We start from the raw sequence: 27889 nt of genomic DNA on the forward strand, positions 1-27889 counted from the left end.
CATAGTGGTCAAATATGATTTAAAATCTGACTCTTTAAAAATATAAAAGAAGGGTAGTTTGTTAAGCCAAATCATTTTATGCATATAGTATTTTGCTGAGATAATGATCAAATTAATTATGTAGATTTCATCTGCCGAATATTTGGAATTGTTAAGAACTAAATAATAATAATAATAAGTAATAAATCCACCTTTCTTAGTATTGCATGTTTTGTACAAAACATTTTGAAAGGTACTTCTGTAAAGCAGTAAACCAAACAAATAAGAAAAAACATAAAAACACATCTACAAAAACATGTTCAATAGTCTCCCCCTCACAATCACAAAAAGTGCATCTTTTATTTACAGTTGGAAACTAACAACAGATAGCAACTTTAGCAGGATATTACCTGTGTATACTTTTAGACAGGACCTCCTTCTTTCTGTTTGGTATGGTATAATGATGTACCTGCCGCACATAGACTTTTTTTGTAGTCTGTGGTGCTACATAAGAGCCTTTTACAAAGAAATGAGTGACTCAGTATCCCGTCTGCTAACACAGACAGAGTCGTGAGACTTTACACATCAATCCACACACTTTAGTCCAGAAAAAGGAAAAGAAGACGTTTTTGATGAATAAAGGTCAAATCAAACATATTACATTCAAACAGACACTAACTGCAGTCTCAGCTTTTAAGAAATATGACTAGCAAGTCCTCACAAACTGGGACACATGTATTGTAATCCCTGACGAGCACTGGACCACAGATAAGAGATGTACTTTTTGTGACAGTGAGGGGGAGACTTTTGAACATGTTTTTGTAGATTGTTTTCATGTCATTTCTTTTTGGTTTGATTCACACATTTTGAAGTACATTTATAAATGTAATACTAACAAACATGGATTTATAATTTATTTCGAACAATCCCAAATATTCGGCGGATGAAATTTAAATAATATCATTATCGTAGCAAAATACTATATCCACAAAATGATTTGGCATAACAAACTCCCCTCCTTTTACCTATTTTTAAAGATTCGGAATTAAAATCATATTTAAACACTGTGGAAAACTTAAAACTCAAAAATAATACATTTAATTAATTGGAAAGAGCTGTCAGATTATTCAGGCATTTCAAATGTAGTCCTTTAGTTTAGCAGAACCCATACGTTTATGTTTGTGTTATTATTCTAAGTATTTCTGTCTTTGTACATTTTAATTTATGTTATTATTATTTCTACATTTGGAAGAAAAAAAAACACTGCAGGGCGCAAAACACATATCGTTATAATCTGTGGTACACATTCTGAGCCAGAGGGTGGCGCTAGTGCACCTGAAACTTAAGCACCACCCTAAAAAAACCAAAGAAGAAGAAAGGTAGTCTGCCAGCCACAACCCTCCAGACCAAAATAGACAGGGCAGAGCAGCTGAAATAAACGAGAAATGGCTGCCACTGGAGTTCTTCCCTTCATCAGGGGAGTAGACCTCAGTGGAAACGACTTCAAAGTAAGAACTTCAAACAGTACTCGTTAATTTTACACCCGTCGCTGTTTTAACACGTTTTAAGCTGATTCAAGTGAGAGACTCACAACAAACGAGCGCCTACAGGCTGAGCTCGCTTAAACACTTACCTTAGCTCAACGTCACTAGCATTGGGCGTTAGCTAGTTGTCAGATGTTTGACATAGACAAATTAGTTCACGTTAGTAGACTTGTTCGCAGTCTAGCGGTTAACGTATTTGTGTTTAACGGAGTGGGGTTGTGGGAGGTAGCACTCGTGTTACTTCTTTACTTTGTTGGCGGCTAGGTTATTCTGAGTTAGCTCTGGTTTCTAACGTCTCGTTAGCTGGCTAACTTAGCATCAGTGTTGGCTGGGTGTGTGTGTGTCTGGGTCAGAAGCACATTGTTCGTGTAAGGACATGCCCGCTTTTATCAACGATTAACTTAGATAAGTAATGGCCAAAAACAATACTCCTCGTCATAGTTGGAGGTCGAAGCTCTTTGCGAGCTTAGTTTGGGAGACTGGAAAAGCAGCCCCGGCTGGCAGCAGTGACAGCTGAGATCATCTGGCATATATTTGAACTGACGGGACTATTTCTGTGACTGGTGTGATTGGTTTCTGCCATGTCATTATGGAAGTAGAATAGATAAACTGGTGAAATAACTTGTTTATCTAACGACTGGTGAATGGCCGATGATCTGAGGGTGTCAGACCGAGCAGGATGACATCATTTCCTCCCAAGTTAGGTTTCTTATCCTGACTGTAAGAGATGATATAGACCACTGGTTCTCACACTGTGCCACTGGTGGTACTTTAAGGATTTTCCCCCAAATAAAAAAAGTTATTGACTAAATTAATATAATACCAAGAAAATACTACTGAAATAAGTTTAGCATTTCCTGTCATATTTTTGTTACAGTACCAGCCTGTTACATAGTTGCGTTCATGAGTGAAATCTAAACTGTGATGGCAAGATAGTGAGCAGAAGTAAATGAATTGGTTTGAATACACTGACATGTCAGTTCTGATGCTACCCCTTCCTACAGCGTGGCTGTGGCTGAAGACAGTCAACAGTAAATTATCCTCTGATTAGGAATAAACCTTTCTGTACGTAGCTGAATAGTGTCGGCCTAGACTACTGTATTTTAACATTGGTCTTAGTGGTGCTACTTGAGAGAGCCTGATCATTTCTGGTGGTGGAGGTGGTACGTTATGTACAAAGTTTGAGAACCACTGATGTAGACTGAACCTCACAGCTGGCCAAATGTCTGCTGCCTTTACTCATGTGGATGATTTGTGAATGACTGAGGTTTTTGGACATTATTTTCTTTCACACCCCACCATCATGACAGTCAACTTCTAATCTACATTAAATGAACTGTTCTCATTTTCTGTGTTCACATCGTTTGAAACATTTTGTTAATGCTGTGGAAGTGAAAAAAATAGTAGTATTAAGAGTATTTTTGCATTATTTGATCTCTTTAAAATGTTGTCCACCAGTTGAAGTTTAAATTATTTACATGTATTGTGGTAACACTACATCTGTGGTCTTATGTCTATTTCCAGTTCTAATGATTCCTATATCAATGACAGTAATGTGTACAGACAATGCCAGGTTGATTTTATTTGCACCCTCCATCAACATCGTCACAATTCAACATTACAAAGATATAGCGTTGATAAATAAAATAAATACCAATATCTCAAAAGTCATTCTCTCTCGGTCTCTTCTCCTCTTCTTTGTCTCCCACCTCTCTCCCCTGTCTGTCTTTACAGGGCGGCTACTTCCCAGAGCATGTCAAATGTATGAGCAGTCTGCGATGGCTGAAACTGAACAGGACAGGGCTGTGTTACCTCCCAGAGGAGCTGGCCTCTCTGCAGAAGCTGGTGAGACGTTCAGGGCCATTTGCTAGTTATTAGCTTGTCCTCACATCTCTCAACGTGGAGGCATTCATTCATATTGTTGGTGATGTCGGACTGTTCTCCAATCAGTCTTCATTAAAAAGAATGGAAACTCTCCTACTGTTCTTCTTTGATATTATTATTTTGTTTTGATTGTTTTTATCAGTAATAGTAACAGTGTTGCTATTATATTATTATATTATTAGTCATATGTTTGTAATTCAATTGCACCTTTGTTTGTTGTTGTCTTCTATATCAACATATTTGTATCTAATTGTATGTCCCATCTATTACCATACCGTTGATACAGTAGCAGTATTGTTCATCTCTAATGAGTCAAAGCATAACTTTTTTACTTGATGTGATGATGACAAAGGACATTCCTATCCAGTGAAACCTTACCTGAGTAAGAACACACAACCCTACTTTAATCCCCAATATCATTGATAGGATTATCTAATCTTAACCTCCAAAGCTTCAATCAGCAGGCTGTGGTACAAAAGTGATCCATGCTAACATGCTTGATCTTAACAGGAGTTGGTAAATAAGATTAGTCTGTTATCATGGTTTGGAGTCACAGTGTCTGAGGTGTATTTATCTGCCTTGATCTGATCCTGTTTGCTGTTGAATCATTCTATTTTGAGCCAAATGGACATTAGTGCAACAAATACCAGGCAACTTTGTTGAGCTTATTTAGGGGTTTTTAGATTGTATTTTGAGCTGTGTACTGTGCATCTGTAAACAAAACCTCTGTTTTCCGTCTTTAGGAGCATCTCTCAGTGAGTCACAACAGCTTGACCACCTTACATGGAGAACTGTCCAGCTTACCGAACCTACGGGTAACTAACACCCACACACACATATATGAACATGCACATAAAGCATGTGCTGATTTCCACCACTAGCCAGGAGCATAAGCACAGTTGATTTCAATCTGATGTTCTGACTGTGATCCGTTTCCTCTGGTACCAATGTGTAGTTATAATATTGCCCCTAAATGTGTTTCACCATGTGTGCAGGCGGTGGTAGCCAGAGCCAACAATCTGAAAAACTCTGGAGTCCCTGATGACATCTTTCAACTGGATGACCTCTCTGTGCTGGTACATAATAATCTCACACAATCCCTTTCTTCTCTGCTTTTTCAGTCTACCCACAATTATTTCAACACCAAGCGCCATTTCTTTATTTTCTTTCCCGTTGCCTTAACTTTAAACCTATTACCTTCCCTGAAACATTACTGTCTCAAACATAAGTCTGGCTCCCACGCAGTATTTCCATCAAAAGCAATTCATTTCCCTTGATTCTCCTTCAGGACCTTAGCTACAATCAGCTGTCAGAAATCCCCAGGGACCTGGAGAACAGCAGGAACATGCTGGTGCTGAATATGAGCCACAACAGCATCGACTCCATCCCCAACCAGCTGTTCATCAACCTGACGGACCTGCTGTATCTGGACCTGAGCGACAACAAGCTGGACAGCCTGCCGCCGCAGATGAGGCGCCTGGTTCACTTGCAGACGCTCACGCTGAACAACAACCCGTTGATGCATGCCCAGTTGCGGTAAGAAAACATTGGTTTAATCTTTAGTGTTACTGCACGCCTTTACCCAAATACCCAGAAATTCATAGGTCTCGGGTCACATGCCGTTATTAATTAAATAAATAAATGCTGATCCGACTGTCTTCATCTTTGTGTGTCTGAGCAGCCAGCTGCCAGCCATGGTGGCATTACAGACTCTCCACCTGAGGAACACCCAAAGGACACAGAGCAACATGCCCACCAGCCTGGAGGGTCTGACACATTTAGCAGGTAACACACCTACACACACACACCTACACACACACACACACACACACACACACACACACACACACACACACACACACACACACACACACACACACACACCAACACCACTCTCTTGTTTCTTCCAGACAACATATTTAAGGATCTGGCACATCTCCCTTTTTACGTTTACCTCTTGGCATTGTGGTAAATTTTTTCACAAATGTCACTTTGTGTATACCCTTATACTTATACCTCTTACAAAAATGTGTTCCCTCTGTTTTTCCTGTCTTTCCCAGATGTTGACCTGTCATGTAACGACCTGACTCGGGTGCCAGAGTGTCTCTATTCACTGGGCAGTTTGAAGAGACTCAACCTAAGCAGTAATCAGATCTCAGAGCTGTCACTCTGTATTGACCAGTGGACTCAGCTGGAGACTCTTAACCTGAGCCGCAACCAGCTCACCTCACTGCCTGTAAGGACAATGATAATTACACATCTTTCTATAGAAGTTACACTAGCAGTGTAGCTGGAGTTTATTGCAATATAATACGTTTTTTCTTTAGTTAAATAGTTATTAAGATGCATTTCCTTTTTTCTATCATTTGTGTAAGATGTCAACATTTAAAGTTTGCGTGTTTGTCTCCATCCAGTCTGCGATCTGTAAGCTGTCCAAACTGAAGAAGCTGTATGTAAACTCTAACAAACTGGATTTTGATGGGGTTCCACCAGGCGTGGGCAAACTGTCCAGCCTCACTGATTTTATGGCTGCTAACAACAACCTGGAACTCATCCCAGAGGGACTCTGCAGGTGAGCTTAAATCACAAACAAACATACCGATTGAGGACTGGTTAACTGCTAGAGTGATATCTTTTAAACCGGCTGATACAAGTTGATTTTATTTTTGACATCTCGATTGCTGATTCTGTCATCTAGGCATCTTTATGAAGAACCATTTAAAACCATTCAGTTGTATACAGCCACATTTAACAGCTAAAATGTATATGTAACAGATAATCTGTACACAACACATTATTTCACCATAGTATGCGGTTGTGAATATGTTGTTTTGTGCTGCTGTCTAGGTGTGGCAAGCTGAAGAAGCTGGTGCTGAATAAAAACCGGCTGGTAACACTACCTGAGGCCATCCACTTCTTGACTGATTTAGAGGTACAATACTAACTCACATAATACTGGACTTAAACAGCATTTGTGTAGGGTAAATGGGAAATTAATGTGGGTTTGATGACTTTGTAAAAGTGTCATAAATAGGATTAAAGTAACTGGTTGTAACCTTCCTCGTGACTGGAGAGATAATGTAGGGCATTTATTCATACTTTTTAGTAAGACAACAAATATAAGAAAATAAATAGGATACAGAAAGTAGAGGGAAAGTAAATATAATATTTGACATATGGTAGAAATATGAAAAACTTTTAAAATGTCTTTCTACACTGACGCCCATTAAATTGGAGTAAAATATTTTTTACCTCTTCTCATGAAACGAGTGATGTGAATGTGATTTATTCTTGAGCTAAAGTGTATATCTTCTCAAAACTTTATTGATTAATCTCTTCCAAACATATCACAATGAAAATTAAACCACATGTAAGTAAAATAAAGAAGAAGAAAACTGTCTGAACACAAAATGATTCCAACTTTATGAACAACACTGTTCATAGTGATGTTGTAAATAACGAAATATTAAAAAAAAAACCTATGTTTTAAAGCAATTATTGTATCATTAAGGAAAAGATTAAGATAAATATTTCCCATTCATTTATCTTCCTGTAGATTCTGGATGTGCGTGAGAACCCCAACTTGGTGATGCCTCCTAAACCAGTAGACAGAGGAGCGGAGTGGTACAACATCGACTTCTCCCTACAGAACCAGCTCCGGTTGGCGGGCGCCTCACCTGCCACTGTAGCTGCCGCTGGAGGAGGTACGTGTGCATATATCTCTGTAACTGTATGTGGAGTTGGTACATGAATGTAAACAGTATTAGAGCCCTTTGTTCTTCTGTCAATAAACCATGTGTATGCTGTATATAGAGGCTTCAATCTCAATCTGTGTATATATGTGTCCAGGAGCCAGCCCCAGAGATCCTATGGCCAGGAAAATGAGGCTAAGGAGGAGGAAGGATTGTTCTCAGGATGATCAGGCGAAACAGGTGCTGAAGGGAATGAGTGATGTTGCACAGGAAAAGAAGAACTTGGAGGTAAGGGCTATAATAAACAAGAATGGACACACAGCCCACAGGAAGGATGATCAACACAATAGGGTTCATTTACATTTTATTTACCAAGAGATCTGCTTATTTTGTAGGAGAACGGGGATTTGAAATATGCTGATTTAAAGATCCGGCGCTGGGACAAGAGTCTAGAGAAACCTCACCTGGACTACTCTGAGTTCTATATGGAGGACACTGGGCAGGTAATCTATCTCTCTGTGTGTGTAACCAAAGTGCCACTGAAGATTGTTTATACACGTGTAAAATGAAAAGTTTCTGCTTTGCATCGTACAGACATCAGTGTACATATCTCTTGTGTTTCCCCATCCTGCAGGTTCCAGGTATATCGGTGTGGCAGATAGAGAACTTTGTTCCAGTCCAAGTGGATGAAGCTTTCCATAGCAAGTTCTATGAGGCTGATTGCTACATCATCCTCAAGGTAACACATCCAAATCGGCCATATATGCCACAGATATGTGTCAGTAGAGCGTACAGACTGTTATGATTTGGATTAACCAAACGATGTAGATTATTCTTGGCTACAGCTGCAACATCTGTTAGATTTCATGGACTGTATTTGCCAAGAAATCATCCTGACATTCTTCTTTTTCTACTGTAGACTTTCCTGGATGACAACGGCGCATTGGACTGGCAGATCTTCTACTGGATTGGCCAGGAGGCCACTCTGGACAAGAAGGCGGGCTCTGCCATTCATGCCGTCAACCTCAGAAATTTCCTCGGAGCGGAGTGCAGGACGATAAGGGAGGAGATGGGAGACGAGAGCGAGGAGTTCAGTGCTGTATGTAGAAATACTGTATAATATACACACAGTACAAATAGATTCTGGCGCACTAGGCTTGCAGTATCAGTGTCACACAGTGTTTGGGCATACATCGATTACAATACTTGCCCACTGCCCTCTCCATCTTTTCTGTTTTCTTTTTTTTTCTTTTTTTTTTTACAGAAATTAAATCCATTTAGTTATTTTTTGCGTATCAGCCCCCACGTGAAAATCCCTGCTCCGTCACCTACAGCTGGTGTCAAAGTGAAAAGCAAAAGGGCGAAATAACATAACTTATATCACATATTTATTTAGTTTATAATTGATTATCAGTGTGTTTTCTTGCCAAATTCACATGCGGCTCACAGAGAAAATAGACCAGAAATTAGATCACAGTCAGCTTCTGAGCTCTGAACCGCTACGGTCTGAACAGTCCAGTTGGTTAACTTCAGATTTATATGCGGTCTATGGTTAACATGGGCACCGAAGGGAAGTGGGCAGTGCTTCATGGCGCTTCCGCCTCCTGTCTCAACCTGGCAACTGCCAAAATGAGCTGCACTGCAAAAGCTAGACCGCAGATCTGCAGAGGCCAAACATAGCCGTGATGCGTTTACAGCGTAGCTGGTCTGAAAATGTCCTCATCATGGCATCCCTATGACGCACACAGAGGTGAATTACTGGGCCTCTAAGTAAAACATTAAATGTGTATTTTGTAATGCATTTTCTTTTATTTGATGTCGTACAGAAATGTCTATAAATGTATAAACCCCCAACATCTACGAGCTGCTGTAAATGACAGTATTTGTCTCGTGTGCAGGTGTTTAACAATGAGATCTCCTACATTGAGGGAGGAACAGCCAGCGGATTCTACACTGTGGAGGACTCAAACTATCAGCTCAGGTAAGCTGGAAGGGAACTCTTTTTAGAAAACACGTTTTTTATTAGTCTTTTTTATCCCTACTAATTAGTTGAGTCAAATTTAAGATATTATTTGTCTTTGGCTTTTATCATTGTAATCTTGTCAGAAACATGTTTGCAACTTTGTTTTGAAAAGCTGCTGCAAATGAAGTTTGTTTGGAGTCTGAATGTATTTTGTCAGCTAATAGCACATTCAGCTGTAATAATTGAGCATTCGGTGATATGAACTGCATCTGTTTCTATCAGGTTGTACAGAGTTTATGGCAAGAAAAACATCAGACTGGAGTCTGTACCTGGGAAGGCCTCCTCCCTCGACCCTCGGTAACTCTCACGACCTTCCTGCCTCGTACACCACATGATGTACACGTGCATAGTTTGCCACACCCTTAAGCAAACACACTCCCGGCTTTCTAATGCTTTACGTCCCTCCTCTTTCTGTTTGATATAATCACCACATTTACTGTACATCTGCAAATGATTTGTTGCTCACTATTTTCCTGCTGCTTAATATGTACACTGTGTCTCATTTTTGTGTGGAACTTGGAGCTTTGTGTCCATAACATTCTGGGTTTTTTCTATTTGCCAGGTACGTCTTCCTGTTGGACACAGGGCTGGAAATCTTTATCTGGAGAGGAGCCAACGCTACTCTCAGTGGCACCACAAAGGCCAGGTACAACACAAATCATCAAGTAACCCAAAGTTTTTTGCCACTTAGAAGGCAAAAAAAACAGTCATTTTGTTGTTTTTTTAAACCTTGCAAATCCTCAAAGTATGTGTTTGTTGTTTTCATCTTTCAGGTTATTTGCAGAAAAGATCAATAAGAATGAGCGTAAGGGGAAGGCAGAGATCACAACCCTCATGCAGAACCAGGAGCCTCCGGGCTTCTGGGAAGTACTGGGAGGACAACCAGAGGAGATCAAGAAACACGTACCAGACGACTTCTCTCCTATCAGACCTAAACTATACAAGGTAAGGCTTTTTTAAAGCGTTTATACAGTACTACTCTCCATCGTTAACTTCATGCTGTGAATGTTAATGTGGTCTACAGTAGAAGTATACATGCAGTATTTAAGTAGTGTAGGTGTAATGCATATTGGTCAGTGTTGTAGGCTGTGTGTAGGGTTTACTGTTGAGCTTTCTGCTTCATCATAGGCTTGAAGTCACGTGTAACTTGTTTTTTTTTTAATGGTGATGGGCAGTATATGGAATAGGCCAAATACTAAAAACATGTTATAATAACTGAGTCATATATATATATTAGTTGACAGCATGTCAGCCTTAAAGCTAGTCCAACTATTTCCACTTTCACAAAACAATAGTTAAGGGGCCACATAGTTTGTGACCTATGTACAGGTGCTTCAGTAACAAAATGTCCATGGGACATCACAGGGAAAGCACCTTTTAAAGTCATGACAACAGTGAACTGAATCACAATTCACAGATGTTTTCTTTATTGTTGTCCTGTAGGTGGGCTTGGGTCTGGGCTACCTGGAGCTGCCACAGATCAACTACAAGCTGTCAGTGGAGCACAAAGACCACAAGATCAAACTGGACACTTTACCAGAGCTCAGACTGGTATGTTTATCTGCTGCACATTCACTAGAAGGCATAATTATATGGCTGAAATAATGCCACAGGAATGTTTTAAATATTCCATTTCCATCCCTCCCTTCAGCTGCAGTCTCTGCTGGACACAAAGGGGGTGTACATTCTAGACTGCTGGTCTGACGTGTTCATCTGGATCGGGAGGAAGTCCCCTCGTCTCGTCCGAGCCGCTGCCTTAAAACTGGGTCAGGAGATCTGCTCCATGCTGCACCGGCCCAAACATGCCTGCGTCACCCGCAACCTAGAGGGCACCGAGTGCCAGGTAATGCCGCATCTCTTCTAATACTGTGGGAAAGTAAAAATGTTAAGTAAAATCCATAACGTCTATTTGCTTTACCTGCTATCTGTTGTGTAGTGATATATAAACGCACCTCACTGGCCTCCTGCAGTCCCACAGAGAAAATAGACCAGAATTATACAAGAAAGAAACACACACGTACAGTACAATGTTTAAAATGTAATGTTACTGTTTAAGTTGTTTATATTACACCCTTGTAAATGCATTAAAAACCTGCTTAATATTATGGCTCATATAAAATCCAGTGCAATGGTAAGCACGTTGGTTAAAGCTGTTATTCGCTTTACTTTGTATTCTGCACAGTATAACTTAATCTAAGTCGCTCTTCTTCTTCCTCAGGTGTTTAAGTCCAAGTTTAAGAACTGGGATGATGTGTTGAAGGTGGACTACACCAGAGCAGCTGAGACTATACAACAAAAGGACAACCTACAGGCCAAGGTCAGAGACTCCTACCCTTGTGTTTGTTCTTTGATAGCAAGCTAGGGCTGTGACGGAATGGATTTTTTCTTAACGCGTTAAAAAAAGCAACATATCCCATATGCCGGGTAACTGCACCCACAACGCTATACTCAGCCGAAAACTGAGGAATGTCCGGCTGAGTCCTTCCCTTCACTTTATATTCAACTGACAATTATCTGTAGATATCATAAGTACTCGAGCCTAGAAATAATAATTATAATAAGTGGACACACAAAATAATTCTCCCATGCGGTTAATGGACTGTCCAAACTCCCTGATGCGAAGGTTTGTTTCCAGTTACTGCATTAAAGCGGCAAATGAAACAAGTAGGACTGTATAGGCTACTAGTCAAATACCTTTAGTAGACTTAAATGAGTCCAGTGGCTCATAAAATAGTCATTTAAATTATACTTGTAAAAATTCCAGTCAAAAGCAACTGGACTTGGTTATTTGTCTATGAAGACGTTTCACCTCTCATCCAAGAGGCTTCATCAGTTCATGTCTGGACAAATGAGAACATTCACAGGTTTATTCAAAAACAAATAATGCAAATGATGTAATGAAACAGGGCATAATAACAACACAAGTCCGTTAGTCAGCACAGTAAGTGTTCATCCATGTTTTGTCTCTCAGGTGAAGAAGGACGCAGAGAAGAAAGACCAGATGAAAGCTGACCTCACAGCCCTCTTCCTCCCCAGGCAGCCAGCCATGCCCCTTACTGAGGTAACAACACATGCACCGCTATTGTTTTTTTTCCCTTGCACTCACTGTTTTTTTTATAGGTGAATTACACACACGAAAATGTCCTTTTGTTTCACATTTATCTTTTCTGTCTAGGCTGAGCAACTGATGGAGGAGTGGAATGAGGACCTGGATGGCATGGAGGGATTTGTGTTGGAGGGAAAGAAGTTTGCCCGTCTGCCTGAGGAGGAGTTTGGCCACTTCCACACCCAGGACTGCTATGTCTTCCTCTGCAGGTACAGATGACTGGAATCTAGCTGAGGTGGAAATTTAGGGCGAGAGATCTTGATATTTCAGTTTTTGTATTTGAAGTTTTTTATTATTTAGTTCACATTTGTGCGTTCACACATAGAAGAGAAGTGTCTCCGCTGGCTTGATCCTGTTCTGTCAAAGTGAGTCATTGTTTTCCTCTAATCTCACTCTGCTTCATTAGATACTGGGTGCCCGTGGAGTACGAAGACGACGAGAAGGACAAGAAGAAGGAGGGCGAAGAAGGGGCGGGAGGAAGAGCGGCAGCAGAGGAGGAAGAGGACAAACAGCCCGAGGAGGACTTCCAGTGTGTAGTGTACTTCTGGCAGGGCAGGCAGGCCTCCAACATGGGCTGGCTCACTTTCACCTTCTCCCTGCAGAAGAAGTTCGAGAGTCTCTTCCCTGGGAAACTGAAGGTATCCGGAGAGATTTGTACACATCCTTTGACGCTCTCGGACTGAGAATCAGACTCTGAGCATTAAATGCTTCTTTTTGTTTGTTTAGGTGGTGCGTATGACGCAGCAGCAAGAAAACCTCAAGTTCCTGTCTCATTTCAAGAGGAAGTTCATCATCCACAAAGGGAAGAGGAAACAGAAGACGGACTCTGCTCAGCCCTCCCTCTACCACATACGCACCAATGGCAGCGCACTTTGCACCAGGTAGACATAGTGCCATCATCAACTTTGGTGATTGATGAGTCCCCAGAAGGGTTCTTTTTTTAAACTTTTTATTTTTATTTTTTGTCTTTCATCTCTCTCTTAGGACCATCCAGATTGGAACAGATTCCAGTAATCTCAACTCAGAGTTTTGCTTCATTCTCAAGGTTGCGATTCTTTTCATTATCTTACAATAATAACAATAATTTGTATTTGTTCTCCCTCATCTCCTACTAATTTTGTACTGTTTAGATGAAGACCAAAAAGAGTCCTCCCTTTGGTTTCTGTGTAACAGTATATGTTTTCCTCAGGTGCCATTTGAGAGCACAGACAATCAGGGCATCGTTTACACCTGGGTGGGCAGAGCTGCTGATCCTGACGAAGCCAAACTGGCCGAGGACATCATGAACAGCATGTTCGATGACACATACAGCAAACAGGTTAATGTTTCCTATAGTAGGAATGTAATATTCCTGTAGTCATTTCTTTTCGTTTTCAACTTTATTTTCTAAAATTTGAAATACTCAACAAATATTCTCAAGTTTAACATTCCCCACTCTCTCTAGTGTTTTTATTTTTTATTTTTATTTTTTTTATAGAAAATGCGTCACAAGGCTGCAATTTGTCGTCCTGTCTATGTGAAATCAAGGTGTAATATTCCTCCTTTTCCAAAAGAAGGCTTTCTGGGACAGGTTTAAACATGTGACATGACGTGAAGCACAAAGTTTGGTGCACAGTGGCGTACAACATATGCATCAGAATAAGTTATTACCCTAATAATTCACGGCTTTCTCTGTCGTGATGGTCAGCATCTCAAGGATTTCAAAGGATTTCAAAGGCTTTCCAGTCGGACGGTCGATATTTTGCTATCTCTCGTTTGTGTGATCAGCTGATTCCTGCTTTTAAAACTCCCGGCTGTGGGTCGCACAACAGCTCACGTCCTCGACACCTCAGCCCAAGTCACGCATGTGCCACCAAGCCCCATCGACTCTATTTACGTGAAAAACAAGCCGCCAATATGCGTAGGGTCCGAGCCTTCACAATAGGGAGCTAAATCAGGCCGGCAATATACCTCAGTCTGTACGCGGACCAGGCCCCGAAAAAGGCAGCCAAATTACTGTCCAGTGTAGAAACGGCTTCTGTGGCTTCCACATTAACAGAAATGTCAACTCCTTTGAGGGTTGCACTTAAACTGAGCTGAACATCAAAATACTAAAATAATACTAAATTACTCTCATGTATGAATCCCCCTGAAAGTAATTAGAAGTATTTGCACTAACGACATAGTTCCACTTCCTGTGTATGTGTGTATGAAAAACTATATTCCCATCCAGAACCGAGACAGATACTTCAGCTCCTGTGAAGTGTCTCTCTGTATTTGTTTTAAAGTCTCCCATTAAGAAATTTTGAATAAAAGTATATTTTGCCAATTCATCTCCTAGGTAATTAATGAGGGGGAGGAGCCGGAGAACTTCTTCTGGGTGGGGATTGGCTCTCAGAAGCAGTACGATGAAGACGCAGATTACATGAAACACGCCCGTCTCTTCAGGTTAGTGAACGCTATCTGAAGGTATTCTCATTATAGTTAAAAGAAGTGCGCATAGACTTATACTCTCTACTGCTTCTGATCTACTGTTCAACCCCCCACCCCCCCTCTGGCTCTCTGTCCCTCAGGTGTTCGAATGAAAAGGGTTATTTCTCTGTGTCAGAGAAATGCTCAGACTTCTGTCAGGACGACCTGGCTGATGACGACATCATGTTGCTGGACAACGGCAATGAGGTAACGCTCGGGCATAGATTTGTCTTAAACAGGCTCCGTACAGGTGCATGAAATCCTTGAAAAGTGCTTGAACTTTGATTTGTATTTGTATTGCATTCCTTTCATAACAAATGGCCATAGAATAGAAATTTATTTAATTTTTTATCCTTCTGATATTACGAAACACAATTTTAGTTGTTTATAGCATAATACCATCTCTTTTAATGGGATAAAAAAGGTGAAATAATCATTTTTAATATGTATTCGTAGAAATATGTAATTTATAACAGCTCTAAGGTGCTGGCAAAGCTTGAAAATGGAACCTAAAGTGCTTGAATTTGACCTTTGAAAATGTGTACGAACCCTGCATAATGTCTACATTGAAATGAGTTCATCCTTTCATTTGTTACTGTGTAATTGTTTTTGCCTCGTGTCCTTGTTTCCCCTCAGGTGTACATGTGGGTCGGTACTCAGACCAGCCAGGTGGAGATCAAACTTAGTCTCAAAGCCTGCCAGGTTAGTGAGAAACAGCAGTTTGTGGGTACGTGTTGTTTTGTGTTATATATCCATGTCCTGGTCTTACTGGTCCCTTTTTTCTCTCCAGGTTTACATCCAGCACATGCGCTCTAAGGACACCGAAAAACCCAGGAAGCTGCGACTGGTGCGGAAGGGAAACGAGCCCCACTGCTTCTCCCGCTGCTTTCATGCCTGGGGAGCTTTCAAAACTCCCCCTGCATAGAAAAATTCATGCTAAGAAACGCTCACACGCATCAAATTTATTCGCTGCCATGTCATTTTCTACAAGTATGATGATGATGATGATGATGTCTATGCCTAGCCCAGCTTTACCTGAACTCTCATTCCTTCCCCTCTCCTGCTCAGCGCTGCTGTTCAACAGCCTCTTGACCAACCGGTTACTGTCGGAGTTCGCCCACAAAAACAGTGTTTAAGCACAACATCCCAGTTAGTGAAAGTTCTGGTCAAGGAGCTGTTGGCTGTTTCCCGTCTTTGGGACAGAGCACTAAATATCTTATTTTTTCCTCAATGCTGTTGTTAAATGAAAGAAGAGAATTGTGATTTTAGATAAAATAGGTCTATGGTGTACAGAGGCTTTATAGAAACCCAAAGGGAGGTGAATGTCCTAACATATCGACCTGTTCTGCTGCTTTCACGTGGCTTGTGCTGCATGGTCAATAGTTTTCAGTGGAGGAGGGCAAAGTGCTCATTACCGCAGGAGTCTCTCCTCCGTGCTCAGTGCCATTTTGCACAGCTCATTTGAAGCAGTTTAAGGCAGATAAAAGTTGATTTTACAGTTTTTATTGTTTTCATCGTTGAGGGACTGCACAGAAAACAGCACTATAATTGTTTTTCTGAGGAATGTTAGTTTATAAACATATATTTTTCTCTTGTGCCGACTATTCACGGTATGTTTGTGTGAACGCCCCGTGCGCCTTTATCAAAATGGGGACGGCCCCTTTTCCCCAGAGTCCGATCGGTCACTGTTCTCACGGCAAAATATAACTTTCGTGTAAAGATGCTTGGGACAGTCAGTTACATGTATGACACAGCGTCTTGTTTTGTGTTTCAGTTTAAGGACAGATGTTTAAATGTGCAATCAGCAGAGCCTGGGAGATAATGAAACAACACACTGTATCCTAACGTCACAGGCTTCATTCAACTTGTCAAAATGTTTATATTTGTGCTTTTCTGGAGACTTTCTTTCCAAAATAGAGTGAAATCATCTTTGAAAAAGTAAAGGCATCAATTCTACAGGTTCAGAAATGTGACATAAATTGATTTTAAGCCGTTGCTTTCTTTTCAAATATGTTTCCTCTTTTGGAACAAAAGTTTTTTATTTTTTGTTTGCAGATTTTAATGGGAGATCTTTTGCACCATACGAGGGACATATCTTATAGTGACTTCTGGTTCCACTGATCACAAATCAGTAGTTTGTACGGTTAACAGTTGACGTATGATCAATTTAGCCACTTCTAGATCAGAAGCTCCGGGGTCAGCTTTCAACAAGTACAGAACGGCCGCAGTGCTTCTTGTGATCATGTGACCTGAGTATTGTGCAGGATTTGGTCCAAGCAAAGGTCTATGCACCATGTTCTCAAATGGGTGCAACTACCGTCATTTTGTTCCTTATACTTTATTTTGTGGGGTCAATTGTATGCCTGGTAGTGTGTTTGAGTCCTACATATATGTCTGTGTGCGTGTGTGTGTGTGTGTGTGTGTATATGAATATGTGCACATGCTTCTGATGCCACCTGCAGATGCTTTATTTATGTATTTTATATTAAAATAAAATCTCACATCACATATTTTGTCATCTGGCTTTCTTTTTGCACTCTTACATCCTCTTCGAATGAATGACCCTGCACCCAGGTTCTTTGGGTGGAGCTGTGCTGATGCAGACTGCTGAGATGGGTCTCATAAGCCCGTGCGTGCGTGCGTGCGTGCCATGACTATGACTTTTTAATTACATTTGATGACATACTATACTACGACTTTAAGACATTTTATGACATACTATACTACGACTTTAAGACATTTTATGACATACTATACTACGACTTTAAGACATTTTATGACATACTATACTACGACTTTAAGACATTTTATGACATACTATACTACGACTTTAAGACATTTTATGACATACTATACTACGACTTTAAGACATTTTATGACATACTATACTACGACTTTTAGACGTTTTATGACATACTATACTACGACTTTAAGACATTTTATGACATACTATACTACGACTTTTAGACGTTTTATGACATACTATACTACGACTTTAAGACATTTTATGACATACTATACTACGACTTTAAGACATTTTATGACATACTATACTACGACTTTTAGACGTTTTATGACATACTATACTACGACTTTAAGACATTTTATGACATACTATACTACGACTTTAAGACATTTTATGACATACTATACTACGACTTTTAGACGTTTTATGACATACTATACTACGACTTTAAGACATTTTATGACATACTATACTACGACTTTAAGACATTTTATGACATACTATACTACGACTTTAAGACATTTTATGACATACTATACTACGACTTTTAGACGTTTTATGACATACTATACTACGACTTTAAGACATTTTATGACATACTATACTACGACTTTAAGACATTTTATGACATACTATACTATGACTTTAAGACATTTTATGACATACTATACTACGACTTTAAGACTTTTTATGACATACTATACTATGACTTTAAGACATTTTATGACATACTATACTATGACTTTAAGACATTTTATGACATACTATACTACGACTTTTAGACGTTTTATGACATACTATACTACGACTTTTAGACGTTTTATGACATACTATACTACGACTTTAAGACTTTTTATGACATACTATACTATGACTTTAAGACTTTTTATGACATACTATAACTTTTTGCAGCGTGCTATACTATGACTTTTAAAGATTTTATGAAATACTAAATATATTTATGACATACTTTGCTATAACCCTTTTATTTTTTATGACATACCATATTATACTATGACCTTTAAACGATATATTATGCAAGGACTTTTTATCGACATCTTATAGATTTCTTATGTGTACTATGATTTTTGGATTGCTTTTTTATATAACATGTTTTGTGACTTCTTATAGTCTCACTACGGATTTAAAAAAAAAAATGGTATACTTGCCATAAACCCCTGTTCTAGGATTTTTGTTTCAAATATGTATCCTGGGACACCCCCAAAGTTTATTGGTAAACGCCCAAGGTTTTTCGTGCAAGGAAGGAAGGAAGGATAAAAGAAGGAAGAAGAAACCACAATCAATTCCTTATCGAGAGAGTAAATAATTTTATTAACATTCATAATTCTTCACCAGCCAAAACGCTAAATGACCCGATTAAAATCCTACACACAAAACTGAACGACAAAGTAGAAACAAATGAATCTTAACTGTGGAATTAAAAAGGTAAATCGTGCCAGCCGTAGCATCAAGGGGTTAATTATTGTGTATCAATCAGAGCACCAAAACAAGCTAACACGAAAGTAACAAAAGCCTTAACATGATACCTACCTGTTGAGCTACATTAGTTAGTAGTGAGGTCCCTTTTTTACTTCCTTTTGTTTTATGTGAGGTGATGAAAAAGCTTGAATACTGAGCTGTTCCTAGGCTGCGACAGGTTCTACTAAGTTCTACCGTTTTACTCTATCGTCGGCCTTCTGTTGTAAACCTGTCTTCTGTAAACTAGGTTTAGATACTGTAAATATCTTTTCTTTTTACACAGTAAAACTCTTTTTTGTAAGGGGTTAAAAATACTGGTGATCAAAGCTCTGCATCTAGCCAATATTACCCAGAATGCACCGATTCACAGAAACCCACAAAGGAAATCTCCTGGGTGCATCATAGTACACAGTACATTACACTTAGCATTCAGACTGACTTTGCTGCCCTTGCCACACTTCCCTGAGTCCCGTCAAAAAAGATTCCTGCATGAGATGATGTAACAGAGGATGGAGGAGTGAACAACTCTGCCTTTTACCAAATTCTTGACCTTCTCTATATCACTGAGAACGCTTTGCTTCTCTTCAATCCTGATTTTACCAAACTAGAACCCCAAGCTCTTCAAACAGGCTGTTGCTGATTTTATTTTTTTTACTGAAAGATAGAGAATGTTTTTGCAACTCAGACCATGCATTTAGCAATATAGGCATTTCAAAAATATTATTTCACCTAAATCTGCTGTAGTCCTTAACACATGGTGCTGCCTTCCCTTCCCTCCTCACCAGCTGGTTCCCTTTGAAAATTGGTTTGAATTCTCTCCTCTTGCACCCCCCCCCCCCTTGCTATTTATCAATAAAATATCTTTTCTTTCTCCAAAGCCATACAAAACATATGTAACAGAACATCAATCTTTGTATTACAAAACACCTTCATTATCCAAGTACAATTTTCTTCAATACCAAGTGAGCAGACGGAGAGCTTCTCAAAACCTCCGTGGTTATGTGCTTGTGAGTGATAACATTGATTTGAAAATAATTGATTTATGCACCACCTTAGCCCTAACAGAGCACTGGATGAGGCAATTCAACTGCACTTAATGGTACCTAAGAGGGAAGAATACACATTTTACAGCGTTCAATACTCAAATATTCAATATACTTCATTTCCTAGTCTTACTCTCTTGAACTCTAAGATGCTCCCTTTCAATCTCTGCTGACTCCTCGTGTCATAAACATGGGTCATACACAGGGTTGTGGCGGTGTTAAGCAGTGTGCAAAATGATCCAACACATCCACTAGTGTGCACGAGGAATCAACAAGCCTATCTGGTGGCTGAGCGCTGTTCCAGTTCCAACTGTGGGGAAACCTCAGATAGATCCCAGCACGCCAAAAAAAAATCTGTGGATAGAAAAATAAAAACACAGAAAACGTCACCGTCTCCAATGCAGGATGTAAAAGCCCGTTCCTTGAGGGGTCGTCACGCCTGGAGAACGCCCCCTAGCCGTCAAGTCACCACGGGAAGAAGGGCCAAGCAGGAATGATCGCACAGAGCTTTAAGATGGACGACAGAGCGCTCTGTTTTTAGTGATTTAAATCGGAATCATCAGCTCCAAGTCCATCCAGGCGCCACATGGTTTTAGGTAGGCTGTCTCTAACTCCGTGTGGGAGTCATGTTTCCAAAAGTGGTTATGCAAGAAGAAGACGCGTTTCTTCCAGTGGGAGGAACAAACGACAAGAGTCTTTAATGTTGTATTCTTTTGTCCGTATGAAGGCTTTCCTCCCAGTTTGTGCCAAGCTACCAGGAGAGTGCAGAGTGCTGACTGGGGGCTCCGCTGTGGGGTGATGGGAGATGTTTGTGATCCAGCACTGAAATCCGGTCCATCCAGACCACCTGAGCCCCTCCCTGTAACAATCAACAACATTCAGAAGATAGTATGAGTAAAAAAAACGTCACCGCTTTTACACCAGTCTGTAGCTTTAAACTAACACTTTCGCACGCCACGTTGGCTGACGGTGGGTGAAGTAAGTTTACCTTAAAAATGTTTTAAGTCTTGAAATGTTTGACCTCAATTTTAAACAAGAGCTGTACACCACCATCTTGTTTGTGTTCAAATATATCGCTGCGCTCATCTTCATATGAGGAAAAACACTGTAATAATAATAATAATACTTTTTTCATTATATTATAAATTTGAAGACTATTTGTGATCTACATTTTTCACATTTTATAGATAAAGATGACTGATGGATGAATTCATAGAAAAAAAAGTATCACTTTCTGCCAAAATGGACACTACTAAAATGTGTATATGTTTATAATTAACATATTTTACATATTACAAAAAAGTAAATGCAGTACAGGATACACAGCTAAGATGTATTATGTAAGTTTCAGGTGGCACCACCAGAGGGTAGCAGAGAGTTTAGAAAAAGAAAGAGCCGTGTTGACAAACAGACAGGACGGAGGCGTCAGCGACCATTACCTCCTGATTTATGACTCCTGTGAGAGCAGAGTGCTGCAGCTGAATGCATTAGCGCAATTAATGAAGAGTAGATAACTCAAGTAAAGCGCCACTATTTCAGCAAATGTAATGATAAATAAATGCTTGGTTTTTCATCATTACACAACACAAACTCCAGCTGTGATAATCTAATTTCTTTTGCAAAATCCAGTGGCTCGTATTGCGTAATACGTCTTTTTTTTTAAATAAAAAAATAACACTTGTTGTAAGGAAACTTATGAGAGGGTATATGTGCCATTAAAAATTGTGATCTGTATGGAGCCTCAGAGTAAAAGTTAAAACTGCGATGCTTTTGGATTGCCAACCTGTAAAGTGGATAGGTAGAATCAAATAAGACACAACTGAGGGATTTAGACGGGTGCTGTGAATAAAGATGCTACACAACTGAACCCTGGGTCACCTCCACGCACAGTGCATAGACAGTGAAGAAAAATATTGTCAGCTACAGCATAAAACACTAAAAAGAACACAAGCCTGTTCAAGGATCCTCGACGGAAAAGATTTCTGCTCCACTTGCTTTCCAAAGACCCCGAGTGGAGGGAAAACAGAGCGGAGGCCTTGTTATTGGAATGCAGTGCTCAGACAGAACAACTCTTTGAAGTTTGCACACTCTGGACCAGCTCCATTAGAAACAGGTGTGTGTGTGTGTGTGTGTGTGTGTGTGTGTGTGTGTGTGTGTGTGTGTGTGTGTGTGTGTGTGTGTGTGTCCGCTTTCATATACCCAGAGTAGTGTCTATGCATGTGTGAGCTCATGCATGTGCTCATACTGGTGTGTTTGTATGACTTCATTAACTATAGTACCTCATCTGTGTGTGTGTATATGTGTGTGTATGTTTCTCACCTGTTCAGTTAATGAGGATGCCAGCTGAGCGTCCCTCCTCCTCTTTAATGTTCTTTAGGTTATTCTCTGCCTCGTCCACAGTGCTGCATGGGCAGATACGCAAAACCACAAGTTAAACAGGTTCTAAACAGTGAGAGCTGTGTACATAGAAATGTACGCATGGGCCTACGTTAGAAAATCCCTGACGTCCTCCACAGTGATTTCTCCAGTGGAGTCGAGGGTGAGGTCGGCACAGCTGAGGGGGGAGTCCAGCGGGGTGTCCAGGATGGGAGAAGACAGGTTGCTGGGAGGCTCTTCTGTTTGCCCTGTGAGGGAGGTAAGCCACAGAGTTGGGGGCTGCAGAATGTTTCTACACCTGGGTGACTGATAGTGATGTTTGTTTCTGTGTTGATTGATGATTTTGCCTTAAAGCTCACAGTATTTGGAAATGGAGCATTCTCTGGATGGATAGCTTTTAAAGTCTGAGAGACAGATGAAAGGCCCACTAAGACATAAACAAACCCTATTCTGGTTTCCATAACAACCATCATTTCCTGCCAGGGAGGGAGGTACTGGGCAGGAGAGGCAACTGGGGCATACTAAAAGGTTACCATGGAGACCGGAGGGGAACCCCAGCAAGGCCTACTCGCAGTTTAAGAGGCTCAGAGAGAGAAGAGAGAGGGCGAGAGAAATAACAAGAGGAGGGAAAAGTGAGGGGAAGAGAGAGGGGGATCAAAATGAGTGAGAGAGTGTGTGTGTGTGTGTGTGTGTGTGTGTGTGTGTGTGTGTGTGTGTGTGTGTGTGTGTACGCACCCTCAGCCTGACCCATCTGGTTCTTGTGGGTTCCGTTGGCCTGCGGCTGCGTCGTCGTGCCATCGCTGAAGAGACACATGAGCGCACACACCATTTACTCTCTGGCAGTAGATGGAGTAATAACAAAGCAATAACAGTAAAAGTATAATTTCTTTGGTTTCACAGGCAGCTGAGTGCCTTGAGTTGGTGGTAACCCGAGAGAGAGCATTACCAACAGTAAATTTAGTGGTTTCCACGGTGGGGTTCAGGGACCATCAGGAGTCCTTGATAGTGGAAAATTTTGCAAATCAATGAGCAGGCACGCCCCGAGTCTGGGGTTTATTTAATTTAGTGGTTCAGACGATATTTTATCAAATTATTTTCCTAAAAAAAAATGACTTACATGATATACTAATGCATATCAAGAGATATGCAGATGTGTGTTCTAATAAAGGTTACATATCAATACTGTGGAGTGTGTGCGCGTTTGTTACCTGGCAGGTGTGGGCTCCAGCGGTCGGTCCAGCTGAACAGAGCAGAGCGGTTCAGTGAGGACCTTGGCAGACAGGGAGAACCTCTCGTACTCCGAGGGAGAGATCAGGTAAAACCCTGTGTAGGAAAACAGCCACACAACAATTAGACAGTTACAGACTTAGAATTTAAGATTCATCAGGAACAATTTTACTGTAAAAAAAAAAAAAAAAAAAAGAACAAAAAAAGGTGAAAACTGCTCAGAGGGAAGTGTGTTTTTTGTCTGGGGACATTATTTCTGGAAAGACAAGCTGATGTCATTTTTCCGTACCACAAACACATTTCCATTGACCTACACTGTATTAAGATGAGGAAGAAGCCTAAAGAGCAGATGTCTTAGATCCATAACGATCTGCATGACTGGATACTAAAGTATCAATGGGCTAAAGTGGCAAAATATTTTTGGGTGAAATCTGCAGCCTTTAACCTGATCCGACGCTCGCCGTGTTTTTTACCAGTGTGTGAAAGTTACGATAATGCAACATTCTTGTGGCTTTCAGTATCTGAACAAAAGATTTAGATTTTTACTGCACTTTCATAAAAATGAAAAGTGTTCTCCTCACCCTGTCCGTACTTGGTGAAGACGCAGGATGCAATGCCGCTGATGTCTTCCTTACGGATGCAGTCGTAGCGCACCTAAAGACACAAATTATGCATTATTAACAGTGCATCATGAACAATTCAGTAAAAAAATAAAAGTCAGTTGTCTAATATACAAATAATGTTGCAAAATTATTGTAAATACCTCTAAAATACACACGCAACATCTCCCATTGTCAAGATAAGACTAAGCTTACCTGTGGTCGAAGGCCGGGTATGTTAAAGAGGTGCATGTCACCCAGGTTGGTCAAACAGACCAGTGTGTGTTCGCTGTAGTCTTCCTGAGCTGTCGAGCTAAACACCACCAGGGCTACCTTCCTCACCCGACAGCCTTCGTGCGCAGTCAGCTTGAACTTGGTCTTGGCGCTCACCTTGGGGAGAGAGAACACCTGGAAAGAGAGCAGAGGAGGAAGACAGCCAGGATTTTAAACTGTAACATCATCAGTACTTCACTACTTAAACAAAGCCTCAACCTTTTATGGTGATTTTTAAATGATGTGGTAAAGTATTTATCAATAGATTGAAGATGAACTTGTCTTTGCACAATTTGTCTTCATCAAATGAGGAAATAGAAAGAAAAAAAACCCGACTTGACAAACTGACAAGACAAATACAAACATGCATTTTAAAGCACAGCTCTTACCTTTAGCTGTTCCTCTGAGGCGATGAGGACAGAGTGAGCATTGGTCATATCTGGCGCGATGGCGAGATCCTGGGAGGCTTCGTACGGGTCCGGTAACGGTTTCCCCCGGCCGTCCAACACAGAGATCGACACCACGGGGGCCCTGTGCATCAGCTGGATCTCTTTACCCAACACGGCCTCCACACACACACTGCCCTCGCCCGCTCCACCTCGCTCGCACACGCGGCCCGAGCCGACGCCGGGTACTTCCAGAGCATAGGCATACACACTGCCCGAGTTGGTGCCCGCCCATAGTGTGGGGCCATGGTGTGTACCTGGGTAGATACAAAAAAATGCAGCACAAACAGTTAGTGCTGTGGAAATTATGTTTGATGTCGCTCTGATGCTAGTAAACAGATTTTACTCCCCAAAAAACTCTGGGATTTTCCTGACTGCAGAAGTAAGAAATATTTCAAAAGTCCTTCAATTTAAAAAAAAGAATATACAGTGCCAAGACTGTTGTGTCATAGCCAGAGTTCATATATACATTCAGGTCATAATCTCAGTGAGTCAGAAAACAAACCGTCGCGTAGAAAGGTGTCAGCGAAGCAGAGACATCGGACCACTCCAGACAGCGAGTCGTCTGCTGACCGAGGTTCAATCCTTCGCTGTATCGGAGCCATATCTTCCTGCTCTGCTAGAGCAGCGTTGGCCTCCTGGACCTGCACATGACACAGTCATAAATTGCAGAACTTGATTCAGTCTGTATGATCTGTATGGCCGTCTTACTAGGGATGGAAACTGATAAGATCTGATTGCAATTTGTTACCGGTTCTCAAATTGGAGTCGGTTCTCGACACCCCTCTCTTACTACCAAAAAGGCATTTACCTTGCTGGTCGGTGTGGTGATGGTGCGTTTCTTCCCCGACACCCTGCTCTTGCGGATGCGTCTGAAGCTCTGTCGTAAGGACTTTTTCAAGGACTTGACTCTGGACAGGGGGCCCTCCATTGCCAAGGAGTCATTAGGGTGCAGGGTACATCTAGGAGAACATAAAGGGCAGTATAGTGATGCTTCTTGGACTGTATTATGGTGAATTTGTCAGCTTGTCGTGCGTGCGTGTGTGCCAGTAATTTAAACAGAAGGAAGGAAATAAAGGAAAACACAATGTTTCTATATGTGTGTATGTGTGTCCCTAACCTGGCCAACACCGCATTTCGTCTGTGGTAGTCAAACAGGCCAAATCCGTGACTTGTCCCGAAGGAGATCAGGTTCCACTCGGCGTGCAGAGCCACCGCAGTAACGGAAGCCGGGGGCAGGCACTGCACCAGCATTAGTGGCTGAAAGCCGGGAGGGAAGGGGGCGGGTTTAAGGCGCGGCTCCAGCCTGTCATGGCCCTTCCAGGTGAAGCCCTCCCTGTCCTGCAGCAGATCAACCACTGACACGTCCACCATGTGGTCTGAACGTTCGTCACTCAAACCTAGAACAATCACCTGGAGAGACAGAAGTACCGAAACATTAAGGCTCGTCTCCCTTTTTTTATTTCAGTGTGTACTTTTATCTTTAAAAGTTTACAAGAAGAATCTGTAGCCGACGTTGGTAAGATAACAGCATGTGCTTTTTGTGTGTTAAATGTCTGAGAGTTGGACCTGACAACTAGAAGCTGACAATTACAGAAAACCACTCTTCTCCAAGCAGTAAATGACTGAGAAATGTCCAACTGTAAAAAAAGATTTAGAGAAAGGTCTCATAACATCAAACCCTGCATCATTTTAAACAAACAGCTCCAAGGGAATAACCTGCACTGCCAGATGGTTTGCTTCACAGAACCATCTGAGAAGCAGTCATTGGAAACGGTTTGGAAAAGGGCAGACGCTTTCAATCAATACCTGTCAGGTGATTGGATGAACCATCTGTCTATCTGTCTATCAAATGATATCCAAAAATATTAAATTTAATCTTTATAACTTTAGGCAAGTCAGAATATCTCTATCAGATGCAGATGCACTCAATGATACTCTCACATCTGAGCTACTGCATCACCAGCTGGACTATGTCGGGTTCGACTACCCTGACACCAGTTGAGCTTCTGTACAAAACGGCACTCAAAACTATAGATTAAAAAAAAAACCTTCTCTTACCATCATTGTAATGTCTTAGAGAAATATAACTGAGTTTTGATAATATTTGTACATTTTCCTTTATATGCCTATTTAATAATGTACTACATAGCCTGGCACCACCGTCACTTCAAGAGTTTATTAAATACAGACTCGGATCACCAGAGCCGTTGTAAACAGGGACTGTGAGGTTCCTTTCAGAAAAACCTCCTTCAGCCATAACACACTATCGATTAAAGGTAGTGCATTATGGAACACACTCCCCCCGACTATAAGGGAACGTCCCACTCTGGCTAGCTTTAAGAGCCAAGTAAAGGTGTGGCTTAAAGTTAACCAAACGTGCAACCACCTCTAATTGTATGCTACCATGTAGAGTATATCAATGAATTGGGTCTTTGTTTTAACATTTACTAATGACTGGTTCTGTTTTTCTTTACCTCTTTTTCTATTTCTCTCTGCTTTTTATAGCAAATTTTTATATTGTATATCCTGTGTGATTTTTTTCTCTTTCTTGTAACATCAACCTGCCGAATAGACTATAGATGGAAATTAGCCCCCGGGCTACAATCTGGCACATTTACGTGTACCATTGGATATGTGCATTAATGTGCATTGTCCAAAAACAATAAATAAATAAATACAATTAAATAAACGAGAAGAGCGAAAAACATATTTTCCATCGAGAAATGTCTTCAATGCCGTTCCCTTCTGTCAATGAAGAAAACCCCTCCAGTGCTGATAAAACTGATCCTATTTTATCATCTACACTAACATCTTTGGGAGCTGCCATTGTTGTTTCAAACAAACAGTCATCTAAACCACGGCCATAGCTGATAGTAGCTCCTCACAGAACACAAACACACTACTTAAAGCCTGATAAGATGGGTTTCGAGTGATAATGTGATTTGAATATCACGTGATGTTACAGTAACTATGCACTTTGCTTAGCAGAGTCTGAACATTCACTTTGGAAGGAGGTAA

At 40.8% G+C, this 27889-nt stretch overlaps 2 protein-coding genes across 2 annotated transcripts in view; one reads left to right on the forward strand and one right to left on the reverse strand.

Annotated features, from left to right (window-relative positions):
• Positions 1-1368: 1368 nt before the first annotated feature.
• Positions 1369-17175, forward strand: flii (FLII actin remodeling protein). Its single transcript, XM_083931427.1, has 31 exons — positions 1369-1487; positions 3258-3368; positions 4151-4222; positions 4403-4483; positions 4696-4943; positions 5089-5192; positions 5468-5643; positions 5822-5979; positions 6255-6339; positions 6964-7111; positions 7257-7387; positions 7495-7602; positions 7734-7838; positions 8019-8198; positions 8998-9080; positions 9345-9419; positions 9685-9768; positions 9896-10067; positions 10566-10673; positions 10774-10965; positions 11341-11439; positions 12094-12183; positions 12298-12437; positions 12635-12866; positions 12955-13109; positions 13213-13273; positions 13418-13546; positions 14549-14655; positions 14781-14886; positions 15316-15381; positions 15470-17175. Exons 1-31 carry the CDS (start codon positions 1425-1427, stop codon positions 15602-15604), a joined length of 3804 nt encoding a protein of 1267 aa, XP_083787553.1. The 5' UTR covers positions 1369-1424; the 3' UTR covers positions 15605-17175.
• A 1579-nt stretch (positions 17176-18754) lies between these two features.
• The window catches only part of llgl1 (LLGL scribble cell polarity complex component 1), a 37210-nt gene continuing 28075 nt past the window's right edge, over positions 18755-27889 (reverse strand). The window contains exons 14-24 of the mRNA XM_083931428.1: positions 25989-26281; positions 25680-25830; positions 25374-25512; positions 24812-25125; positions 24366-24557; positions 24132-24204; positions 23532-23646; positions 23059-23123; positions 22436-22571; positions 22267-22349; positions 18755-20806 (exon numbers count right to left, since the gene is read on the reverse strand). Of these exons, the coding sequence (XP_083787554.1) occupies positions 22271-22349; positions 22436-22571; positions 23059-23123; positions 23532-23646; positions 24132-24204; positions 24366-24557; positions 24812-25125; positions 25374-25512; positions 25680-25830; positions 25989-26281 (1557 nt within the window). The 3' untranslated portion in view covers positions 18755-20806; positions 22267-22270. The remainder of the gene's footprint in view (positions 20807-22266; positions 22350-22435; positions 22572-23058; positions 23124-23531; positions 23647-24131; positions 24205-24365; positions 24558-24811; positions 25126-25373; positions 25513-25679; positions 25831-25988; positions 26282-27889) is intronic.

Source organism: Echiichthys vipera (genome assembly GCF_963691815.1).
Source record: "Echiichthys vipera genome assembly, chromosome: 17".
NCBI classification, from domain to species: domain Eukaryota; kingdom Metazoa; phylum Chordata; class Actinopteri; order Perciformes; family Trachinidae; genus Echiichthys; species Echiichthys vipera.